General features: G+C 43.0%; 1 protein-coding gene across 1 annotated transcript in view; it reads left to right on the top strand.

Moving 5' to 3' along the window:
- Positions 1 to 316: 316 nt before the first annotated feature.
- LOC147433252 (uncharacterized) overlaps positions 317 to 11,598 on the top strand; it is a 33,278-nt gene continuing 21,996 nt past the window's right edge. Inside the window, exons 1-6 of the mRNA XM_086492874.1 lie at positions 317 to 1,081; positions 3,492 to 3,691; positions 3,776 to 3,902; positions 4,162 to 4,230; positions 5,110 to 5,193; positions 5,271 to 5,536. Coding sequence (XP_086349000.1) covers positions 476 to 1,081; positions 3,492 to 3,691; positions 3,776 to 3,902; positions 4,162 to 4,230; positions 5,110 to 5,193; positions 5,271 to 5,536 — 1,352 coding nt within the window. The 5' untranslated portion in view covers positions 317 to 475. The remainder of the gene's footprint in view (positions 1,082 to 3,491; positions 3,692 to 3,775; positions 3,903 to 4,161; positions 4,231 to 5,109; positions 5,194 to 5,270; positions 5,537 to 11,598) is intronic.

Genomic DNA, 11,598 nt, shown 5'->3' with positions numbered 1-11,598 from the left:
TCTTTCCTATTCAATTTCAAAGTTCAACTACACTCAAGAAAAAAAAACTTGTCGTCACGCAAGAGTGAATTCAGATGCTAGAGGGGCTAGTGTATGCAGTGAAGGCACTTCAAAAATTCTGAAAATAGAAAATACTTGGAGCGTCTGTAGCATTTTGCTTCCAAAAATCCGCGGAACGTGCGTGACTGCAAGAAATCCTATTGCACTATGGAGTGCATGGGTGCTATAGCCCCTGTAAGCAGTGGGTGGGACGGGGCTCTAAGCAATACTACGGCCTTGACCTTTGGGCAAAAACAAGCAAAAAGGTCTCCTAGGGTTGGACACGAAAGCAATCAGCTCTCCAAAAGGCAGAAAATATCTGCGGTGTAGACAGTTCACTGCAGAAGGGCGGCACGCTCTGTTCACGGTCGCTGCTCGGTCTGCGAATTGTGCGCAAGGGACAATGTTTGTGTAGACGTGAGCTGCCTTTCCATCCATGGCCATGGCTGCGTGTGGCGAGGATGAGTTCGGGAACCTCTTTGCTGATGTACATGTGGAGGATGTCCATGCTCTGCGGGGTTTTGGCTCCTTACATTGGTCTCTCGAGGATGAATCCGACACTTCTCCTACCCGAGAGGTGCCAATAGCTGGTGTCCATGGGTGCTATGCAAATGTAACCTGTGCTCAAGTTGAGCTTGGTACTTCATCAGTTGAATGCGTTCCCAGGAAGGATAATCGAGCAGGGCATGAAAACAATTGCAAAAATGGCAGTATTGATGCTGCAGGCATTGCTTTTAGGGCAGATGACCTTGCAACCGATAGTGACGATGACTTACGCATTGTCCTAGGTCCCTTGCGGAAAGCTGTAAATGAAGGTATTGCCGATGATAGTGAGGATGGTGAGGACTTTGTTGTGCTTACTGGCAATGGTCAAGAATGGCGTGAAAAATCAGTTATGCATACTGAGGATAGTGCTCAAGCTAAGGCTGTTCGAGGGGAGAAGATTGGATCACCTGTGCACGAGCAGGTACAAAATCAAAAGTCTTCTGGAGTGCATCCACGCATTTGCTATGGGGGTCAGGCATACCGCCGGCACTATCGAGTAATGTCTCAACTCGGTCTAATGAGAACAGAGTTTTTTGCTGAGGTCTTCTTTTGGAAATGGACAAATCTTGTGTATAGCTCGCTTGCAAGTGTGATGCAGTTTCACGTACTTTTTCCAGTCAGATTGTGATAGATCACGTGCCATACAGTACTGCAAGTGGGCTTTGGAAAATGATAATAAATGCTTTGTGAATGCCAAAAAAGAGGACACAAGACATGCGCATTCTAATGCTTGAAATGATTAGTTTTGTAGAGTGTTGGGTGGTGACTTATGATTTGGTTTCTAGTGGTCACAAGTTATATTTCAAGGATTTTGGTCAAAAAGCTGGTAAAATCAGAATGAGGGCAAGGAAGCATGATGCGCTAGGCTTTAACTGCTTCAGTTCAGAGTTTTTCAATGTTTAGAGCAGTAAGAAACATGTGGTGGTTGTGGTTTGCCCTTGTTGGACTGGTTTTGGTTTAACCTCATGATGTCTGGACCATTATGCCTCTTGCTATTATCTTTTGGTGCTGATTGCTATGATTTATGGGCAGAGTTGTTGTGATGGGCTGGCGCATGTCTCATGCTTACGAGGTTTCTGCATGCACACCTTACACTAGTTGTGGCTTAGCATAGTTTCAGCAATCTTGGCCCTCGTTGAGTCGGAATGTTGGCCAAGGCATCAATTCTTTGAAAAACCTTTGTAAAGCGAATCTGTGAGACAAAAGTGCGATTTGAGAATGAAGTGGCTGGTTTAGTAAGGATGGTTAACCTGTTTCATCCAACGGGTTTGTAGGCTGACAGCCTGACTGATTGTGTCAAACCAATGTGGATTCTTACAAAGCTTTAGGAAGAGTGCATGGGAAAAAGATGATATACGATGTTATTTCAGATGTGCAGGTTGAGGTTGATATACGCCGATCATTGCTTTCTGGGATGAACTCTGTTAAACATTCAGCTACTGTTATGTGGCACTCATTGGAGGGAACATGGTTTGCTTTTGAAGGATATGTGATATGTGATGTAGGTTGTTTGAACAACTTGCTTTGCAGTTGTTTAATCTAGATTAGTGCTTGTAGCAATCCATGTTTGCGTCACTGAACGTAGGTAGAGGACGCCTGCTTCCAGATTGGACTGCATGTTGTCTGTGAAGGTATAGCAGGGAGGAAATGCACAGGTAGTGGTTAGCTCTTACTGGCAGGATTGTGAAAGCTGCAATGGTGAGGCTGAAAGCCATGTCGCCCTTTGCGGCTGATGAACAATCCACCAAAGGGCCATTGTGATTTAGCTTGTGGGGGGGTGCATGCAAGTGCATGGGCGCGCATGCGTGCGCTTACAGACGTACATATGTAGGCATGTTTCTGGCAATAGATATCTGGATGGGCCAACTACCGTTTGGAAGCTATGATGAATAATAAAGCCATTGAGATTTAGCATGTGGGGCGTGCATGCAAGTGCATGGGTGTGGGCGCACACACGTACTCACACATACACATGCACATGTAGGCATGTTTCTGGCAATATATATTTGCTTGGGCCAACTAGCACTTTGAGGGAATTCAATAGCAGCTCATGTTGATCCATGTCTTGCCCAAGGTTGTGTTGGGTTTGCATGCTTTTTAAGTAATGGTAATGTAAGGTGGGGTATTAACAGAAAGTATTTTGTGAGTATATACTGAATGTATGTGCACAATAGTATTTTCATTTTCAGATTTATGTTTGAATTGACTGTATAGTTTCCTTTCTTTACTTTATGTTTGTACTTAGAGCGGCGTAGTGTTAGGCTTACGCGACTGAGTCTGCCCTGCATTGTCAGAGCTATGACAGAAATTCAGTGCGAAAGCCTATTTGCTCATATATGTATGTGTGCATGTGGAGTGTGTGTGTGTGGTAGCCTTTATATCTACCTAGTTCTACACACATTATTGGGCACTTATGACACTAGTGACGATGTCATAGTATTTGGGCAGTAGAGTGAATAATGATGCTGATGGCTATAATGTCTCATGGATGGTTATCACTCTACCATGAGTTTCTAACTTGCATTTGCGTCGAAGTGTGACCTTGGGTTTCTGTGATATGACATTTTCCATATGCCTTCAAGTGCTCTCCTTTATTTAGGTTTCCTTTGCACTCATAAATGGGTGTCAGGGTTCCCTGCTTCCCTGCTTCAGGTTAGATAGAGGTTTCCTTGGTTCCCTAAAATTTTGACTTTTCAATGAGGAAGCTTGCATTTCTGTTATCTGCATATTACCTCTTGTTAGTTGAAACCAATTGTAACTAGTAGATTGTGTCTGGGGTAGAGGGAATCAGGATCATCCCTCATAACATAATGCAGTTTATTATTATTATTTTTTTTTACTTCAATGCTAGTAGACCTGGTGTATTCCTTTTCTTACTGTGTGTCGAAGTGGTTTTGTATATGCAGTATGTCAGGGCATATGGTAAAGGTGGACTGGGAGCAGTTTCGACTGGGAATGCCAGGTTGGCCAATGGCAGACCTTATTTTGCTAAGTCAAAGAGAATAGGGGGTGGTAGAGGATTCACAAACTCCCACAGGATAGCACGGGGAACTGGTGCAGTGCGAGGTCTTTCCTCTGGCCCTGAGTACATATTACCTTTTAATAAGTGCGTATTCATTGGGGTGTTTGGTTTCATGGTTTGTGCTTTGTGCTTCTTCCACTTTGTTTGATGGAAAATTTGGTTGGGCAGGACTGTATTTGACATTGACATTGACGCTTTCAAGGAGAAACCGTGGAGGCTTTCAAATATTGATGTGTCAGATTACTTCAATTTTGAGCTTGATGAAAGTGGCTGGAAAAAATATTGCAAGCAGTTGGTAAGATTTTGCAATACTTCTTTATTCTTTAGTTGTGATAATGGAGCTGGTTGTCATTTATTGTGTTGTGGGTGACTATCACGACTCCATAACCAGCACTTTCTTGTAAGGAATCAGGGCATTTCTTGTGTTTTTCTAGGTTTAGGTTTTGTGTCAATCCTATTTTAACTATCACATTTATGATGTTATTTTTACTGTGTGTACATGTTTAAAAAAAATGATGACTAAATTCTTTTTATTTTCTGAATTTATGCTCTAGATGCAGTTCTGCTTGGAAGTAACCACACAGAGCAAAATTAGTGTGTATGAAGGCAGGCGAGTTGCACAGGTGCTATTTTCTTTGTTAATTCTGCTAAGAACTTGTTCGGGAACTATCTGTTTGAACTTCTAGGATAGAGGCGAGGTATGATAACAAGAAGGGCCAAAGAGTAGGAATGGTGAACGGTGATCTTGTGGGAGAAATGGGTGTTACAGGGAACAAATATAATACATAATTCTCAGCTCTACATTGTAAAGGTGCACAAGAAACATTTAGACTTCAGAAGTCTACATAATCAACTGTGCGACATATATGGAGGTTACTCTAGTCTTGCATACAAGTCTCTCTGCTTTCATATAGCACATCTGCTATGATATCATAGTACTAAAGACAAATGACTTGACACAAGTTTAGACACTAGAGACAAAATGTAAAGCAGACATAGAGGTTTTTATTGGCTACAAAAGGCAAACTTTCATGCACTTAAGAGGTGGACAACGAAGCAACGTGAGTATGACTCTTCATTCCTTGCTATGAGCATTTTCATGGAATGGCAGTTCCTACTGGGACAGTGGTTCTGTGTCTCTATGACTTATGGCATAGTTAAGAGGAAGTATTGTTGCATGAGGAAGGTATTCCAGAGACAGCTGATTGCATGAACATTTTACATGTAAAATGTGTATATATTTTTAGTTAATTGAACACATAGATTCACTCGAACTTAACAAATGATTTAAGAGTTGTTTCCTTACTTTTGCTATTTTCTAAAGATTGAAGTTAAATAAATCAAAGTCATACACGCACTTATGCAAAGACATATTGTTCTCAAGTCCATTCGGTCATAAACTAGTGTTATGTAAAATTCTGGTGCGAATATGATTTTTTGTCTTGAGACCCTGGTTACTATCTTGCACACTTGTTGTTTATGTCTTGCTGTTGCATTTACAGCCAAAAGCTGGTGATATACAAGCAGGAGCTGGAGCACAGATTTCTGCTGAGGTCCATGGACTACAGTCTCGGGACTCTGATGCTGTAAGTGTCTGATATGGAAGTTGTGCACTGGATTTTGAATGTTGAGAAAGTAATACCTGTGATATGGTTGCTTACAGATCTTTTTAGTAGATGTGAAGGAAGATGATGCACCTCAAACTTGCATTGAGGGGCATCAAGATGATGTTGGCGATGCTCGCAAGGCTTTAGATTTGGTTGGTGTTAATATGAATCTAAATACAGACAACACAGTTTGTAAGCTGGAGAAGGAACAGCCTTCAATAGAAAGGAGCACACGAACAAATCGGAAGAGATCAAATGCTGTACTGAAGGAATTTTCAGTCAATGAATTACAGGAGAATGGGAGTGTTGTAGCAGTTTCAAGGTATGATTAACAACTCCTTACGCCTACTCCTATACGTTCTTTTGTTTTCCTAGTCATTTTGCTTACAACTGCACTGCATGCTCAAAACTGGACATTCATTCTATAGTTAAGACTTCTTCTGAGGTTGGTAGTAAACGCTTAGTGGTCACAGATTTAGTGCATATGGTATAATTGTGAGCACTAAAGGAGTTTTTCTATTGACAATATCTCATTCTGGACGACTATATGTGCCTCGCAATAGTTGGGGGTGTGTTCTGTAGTTTGTTTGTTTATTTATCGAGGAAATCCTTCAAGATTTTTAAGGACTCAAAAGTGGCTAGTCTCTATCTGCCAATTTTGAGTTGTGAGTTTGTGTGCATCGTGTAGTGCTTGTGTAAACAAAGTACCTGGCCTTGTCTGGTTGTTGACTTACTTTATGGGCAGGGGAAGTTATGATAGAGTCCAGATGCATCTACAAGGCTGGTGGATTGTAACGGAAAGTAGTAGGGAAGGCTAGGTGTGTTAGTGGATACTTTGGCTTTCTGACCTTAATATTAATGACAAGCTGTTATATGACAAGGGATTGTTGAGTGATGGAGATATATAGGAATTTTCATGGAGGGTAACACTTCCTTCTTGGAGTACATTCTTTATCTCATAGAAGATAGGCTGGTATTGAAGTGTTTTAAGTTCTCCTCTACTTTTGTTTAATACCAAAAATAGCTTCAAACTCTCCTGCTTATAAGGATTTTTGAATCCCATGTTAACTCAGCAGTATGACATGTCCAAGGTGACATAGTTAAACAATACAAAATTAACAAAAGGGGCAGAAAGCGCAAGATTCCTAATTGCTGTTCCTTTTTTTAAACAAATCACTATACTTGCTTCGAAGGATTGCTGTGCACAGAAGAATGTATGGTGAGAAAATGTGACTGCAAATTGTGGGTGCTGCATGGGGGTAGATGTGATAGATGAGGGTTCACTATTTTGGTGTCACGTGCACATCTAACCCTCTGTGCATGTGGACAAGCTAACTCCTATTTCTAGGGTTTAGAAATTAGGACAGCCTAGGAAGTGTTGTGGCACCCGTGTGAGCTTATACGTAGGACACACATGTCTAGGCACTTTGGATTAGTCACATACCCTCTGATTGCACATGAGTACAACAAGTGTCTAGACACTGGGGAGTGTTCCCATACAATTGCATTAGTACTCAGCCTCTTATCAGTAGTTCATCAACTATTAAAAGTGACTTTTTTGCATCATTTTAGAAATCGTGGGATTTTTAAGTTGCATTGCTTGACCCAACTTTAAGTTCATATATAAGTGACCCTTCTCAATCATAAGTTAGTACCCGGTACAAGTACCAACTACCCGGATTTGTTGCATGCAGCTAGCTGTGCTCGCCCACCCTCCTCACAGCGTGCGCTGCCTTGCCTCATCACTTCCTACCCCCGCGCTACTCCCCCCACCCCTCCCGTTGCCCTCCCTCAGCCCGCCATCCTTAGTCCCCCTCCTCGTTTAGCCTCGTCAGTGGTGTTTTTTGAGACTCTACTCGCCGGGTTTCTCGGAGGGTTCTCTCCACTTGGCCCCTTTCCATCACATCAACAGACACAGATGGAGGCTCATGCTCCACCCCAGAGGGACTCTCCAGAACCCCCCTCACTTGACCCTGCAGAGCCCACCATCCAACTTGCTCTATCGCCGATGGAGCAAGCGAGCCTCGCAGTAGAGGTGGAGCCTAACTCTTCTTCTTGTTCAAACGGTAGGGAGCTTTACAGACTTGCTGTGCACCCTCCATGAGTTCTACGCGATGGTCCTCCGGCCGCTCGGGAGGGAGACGGGTAGAAGATCATCCTGCAAAAAGAGGTGCCCATACTTGGTAAACAAACTTGAATACCTTTTTGGAGCCTTGAGGTTCTGAGTGACTGGAGAGGTATAAATGAATACCGCAATGAATACCGCTTGTGCTCCTCTTCGTAATTCACGCTTCGCCTGCACATGAGAAATGAGATGTAAAGAATGAAGACTCTCCTCACCACGAATGATCATGGGAGAGTATGTAACAAACTTGGACACCCCACAAGTCTAGATTCTACCTCGACACAACAGAGATTCACTTCAAAACAGTTCACAAAAGACGACACGGCTCAGTGTAATTCCGGGCCAAGAGGTATTGACCCCATAGACTGGCGCCCTTTTCGGTATTTTTTTTTATATTAATCTGTGTGCGAAGTACAAGAGTGCGCGGGAACTCCCACTCAGACTCTGCGTTCAAATGCTTCGAGTAATGAGGCCCAAAAGACTTATTGTTACAAGGGATGCCCAAAAATCAAAGCCCCAAAATCTCAAACTCAAAAGCTAACTGTCTTAAAAGCTTTCACTCAAAATCTGCCAGCCAAAAGCAGCCATCGCAAATTACGGAATTCCGTACATACTGCCACGTTAGCAGCCCAACACGTTTTGTGGAGGATCTGTCACGTTAGCAATCAGCAGAAATCGCGGCGTCTGTACAGTTTGCCACGTCAGCTTGTCGACGCATTTCACGACCGATTACGCCTGCAAAACAGAGAGGCAATAAACTGTCCTAGTAGACACTGATTGGTAGTACCGACGCACTAGACACGACACATCTAGCACTTGTACAAATTGACAGTCATATCAGAGGACATCACTTGACATCATAGGACATGACATGACAAATCACATACAAATTCAATTCAAATCTCAGACCATGATCAATCGGCAATGCATTTAGTAATCGCAGCTAGATCCAGTCGGGACCTCACGGATGCCCGAGTAACTAATCCTTATTGCAATCATGTCTATAGAGATTTATGAGACCGAAATGCTGCAGTCATTTCGCCTTTTAGTTCCTGCACTCAAACAAGTGAAGTACAATCAATCATTTTCATTTTCGAGAATTTGAGTTATAAAGTCATACAGCAGAATACTACTCTGCACTTTAGTATCCTTGAAACCCAAAGGGGACATCAATGACTATTCAAAATGGTGTAATCCGTTGACAAAGGAGCGGAGTGACTCCCCTCTTGTGCAAATCCGTTGCACTAGATTCACCCTTGCTGAAATTTGGGGTTCTATTGGAGTAGACTATGCTAAATTGAATGCTTCAAGGTAAAGTTCCAAAATCTAAGAAGTATCTGCTAGGTCCTCCTCCTCCATCCACTTCGCATCCAATGCAGGATAGTTCTTGAACTTAACCAAGAACCGTGTAATCACTTTACCTTTTATCTTTTTGTCCTTGTGTTCCAATATTTGTTCTGGAACGAGTATCTTCTCGCGTTCCTCCACTTCGGGTTGCTCATCAGCTTCCCCATCATTGGAACATCGCCTTTAAAAGGCTTCGATAGACTCACATGAAATGCATTGCGAATCTTCTAAGTATCGTGCAGCTTCAGTCTAAAGGAGACATCATTTATCTTTTCTTTTATCTGGAAAGGGCCATAGTACCTCATGCTAAGCTTTGGAAAAAGCCGCTCCTTTCCCTTTTTCTTTCTTAGGGGTGCCTTCTCAAAACGTAAGAGCACCCAATCGTCTTCCTTAAATTTCAAATCGCGACGGTGTCAATCTGCTGCCTTCTTGTGTCGTTCTTGAGATTTTGCTAAAGCCTCTTGGACATTGGCAAATGCAGTGTCCAAGTCCCTCGTGTGCTGGTCGGCTTCAAAATTTTTATCTTTCGTACTAAGGAAGGGTGGAACCTTCAGAGCACCTTCAATGATCTCAAATGGCGCCTTCCCTGTCGAAGAGTGGATCGTGTTATTGTAGGCAAATTGTCACAAGATAGACACCACGTGCCAATAGAAAAGAACAGACTTTTAGCACTTCAATAACAATTGAACTGAAATAGAGAGAGACGACACGCGACATGGAGTGGCGGAATTCCACCCCAGAGAATATTAGCCCCAAACCTTGGCGCCCCTGTTGGTGTTTCTTTATATTGCGTCAACCCAGTACAAGCTGGTACTCCAGACTCTGCACCTTCTCCAGGAAGCATGCTAGAGAATGAGCCCTAGTCTCATATTTAAAGGCCCTTGGCCTGAAAAGCAGTTTTTCATGAAAAGCCTGTCAACTCAAAAGCATCTAGTGCAAAAGCAATGCCAAAAAGCTGTCATCGTAAATCACGGAAATCCGTACAGCTGTCACATCATCAGTCAGCGCAAAACGCGGAAATCCGTACAGCCTGCCACGTCATCATGCCAACGCAATTTTCAAAAATCTGCCATGTCATCAATATTTGTGTGTGTGCGGGTCCTACTTTATTTTAATCCTTTATGTCACGTGGGGCCCCATCGGACGGGGTCCGCATAAGTTGGTAGGACTTCTTTAATTACTTGCTCTTCTTAGGGTTTAGGCCCCTCGACCGGCATCTGTAAGTTGGCTCCCTTCTTTAGGCTTTGACACGTCACCAGTTTGTTACATCTCCCCTTCTTGAAAGGGAGTAATCGTCCGCGATTACAGCATATCTGCAAAACAACTCAAGTTAGCTCAAAAATTCCCGAGGGACATTCCGAGGGGCAATCAGTTTGCTCTTTTTATCAAGGAGTTAGCTTCTCCTTTCTGCTCTTTTGGTCAAGGAGTTAGCTTCTCCTTTCGGCTGTTTTGATCAAGGAGTTAGCTTCTCCTTTCTGCTCTTTTGATCAAGGAGTTAGCTTCTCCTTTCGTCCAGATCGGAACTCTTGATATTCCGGCGTAGTAAAATTAGCCATCACACCCAGACCGTACTGATCTTCCACGGGTATCTTGATGCACTAAAATTACATACCCAGGCAATCTCATCCAATTAGGAATATTCAGTTGTTGGCACATCACAATGCAACATAAATGCTCACATATGCATATTACAAGACATAGAAACATAAAGTCGCCGATGAATACTCCTCCCGCATAACCTAATAAGGTCCGGGCCGAGAGATATTCAACGACTCCCTCATCACACCTCTCGCATAACCTAAAAAGGTCCGGGCCGGGAGATATAGAGGCCTTTTACAGCCAAACACCTCCCAGACCACAGCCTGCGTCGTTTGGAGGTGCTGAGAGTAACCACTACTCAGACTTCTTAATACTCCTCCCGCATAACCATCCAGGTCCGGGCCGGGAGTCACAACAACAATACTTACCCCGTAAATAACCACAAGGGTTTGGACCATGAGTAAAAAAAACAGCACTTTTCAATCATTCAATACTCCCCCTGCAAATAACCACAAGGGTCCGGGCCATGAGTATGAATAAGCATTCTCAGACATAATTTCTCACTACACCCGGGAGTAAAATCACCAATCATTGAAACTAGTATTAAAACCAGAGTCAAACAATTCAAATTGGCACCAAGACAAGTTCAAAACAGATATTATCCATTTCAAACAAATTTCAAACAATACTTTCTCAAACAAAGTTCAAAAGTATCTAACTATAAAACAACTAGAGAGTTCATTTAGGGTTTTGTTCGGACAACCGAACTTTGAGGACGACTAGCTTGCCCTTCTGCATCACGGTGATGGTTCGGTTCCGGACTTGGAGAGTCGCATCATTCTTGTCATGCCAAGGCATGCCTAATAGAACGTCACAATTGCCCAACTTTATGATGTGGAAATCAGCTTTTCCATGATAATCTTGAATAGTCACTGGAAGAGCACCAACGAGTGGTACTACTTTCTGAGTTTGCCCTGTGGCTAGCTTAGCTTCAATTTCTCCACCCTCTGCATCATAATCAAAGTGCATCCGCTTTAAGAATTGGATGAAGTTCTCTGTAGCTCCGGGGTCAAAGAAAATAAGGGCTTTGAAGCCATTGACTTTGCCGTATGCTCGACACAATTCATTTGTACTCATAAGGCGTATGCCATAAATATCAGGAACTAGTCCAATAGTGGGTCTAGCTCTCTTAGTAGGAGGTGGCACTTGGGTTCTGTCGACCGTTGGTGCGGGCGTCGGCTCCTCTGGTCTATCAGTGTGCTTGGGACAATTAGAATAATTATGCCCTGTTTGAAAGCATCCAAAGCATCGGCCTTCTTGTAGTAAGGTGTCTCGTTGTTGAGGCGTCGAACGAGGCCTTTGCGGTTCATTTT

This window comes from Adiantum capillus-veneris, chromosome 20, assembly GCF_014529385.1.
Source record: "Adiantum capillus-veneris isolate H3 chromosome 20, ASM1452938v2, whole genome shotgun sequence".
In the NCBI taxonomy this organism is placed as follows: Eukaryota; Viridiplantae; Streptophyta; class Polypodiopsida; order Polypodiales; family Pteridaceae; genus Adiantum; species Adiantum capillus-veneris.
The sequence above is the reverse complement of the archived record's forward strand: the minus strand, read 5'-3'. Positions and strand labels throughout refer to the sequence as shown.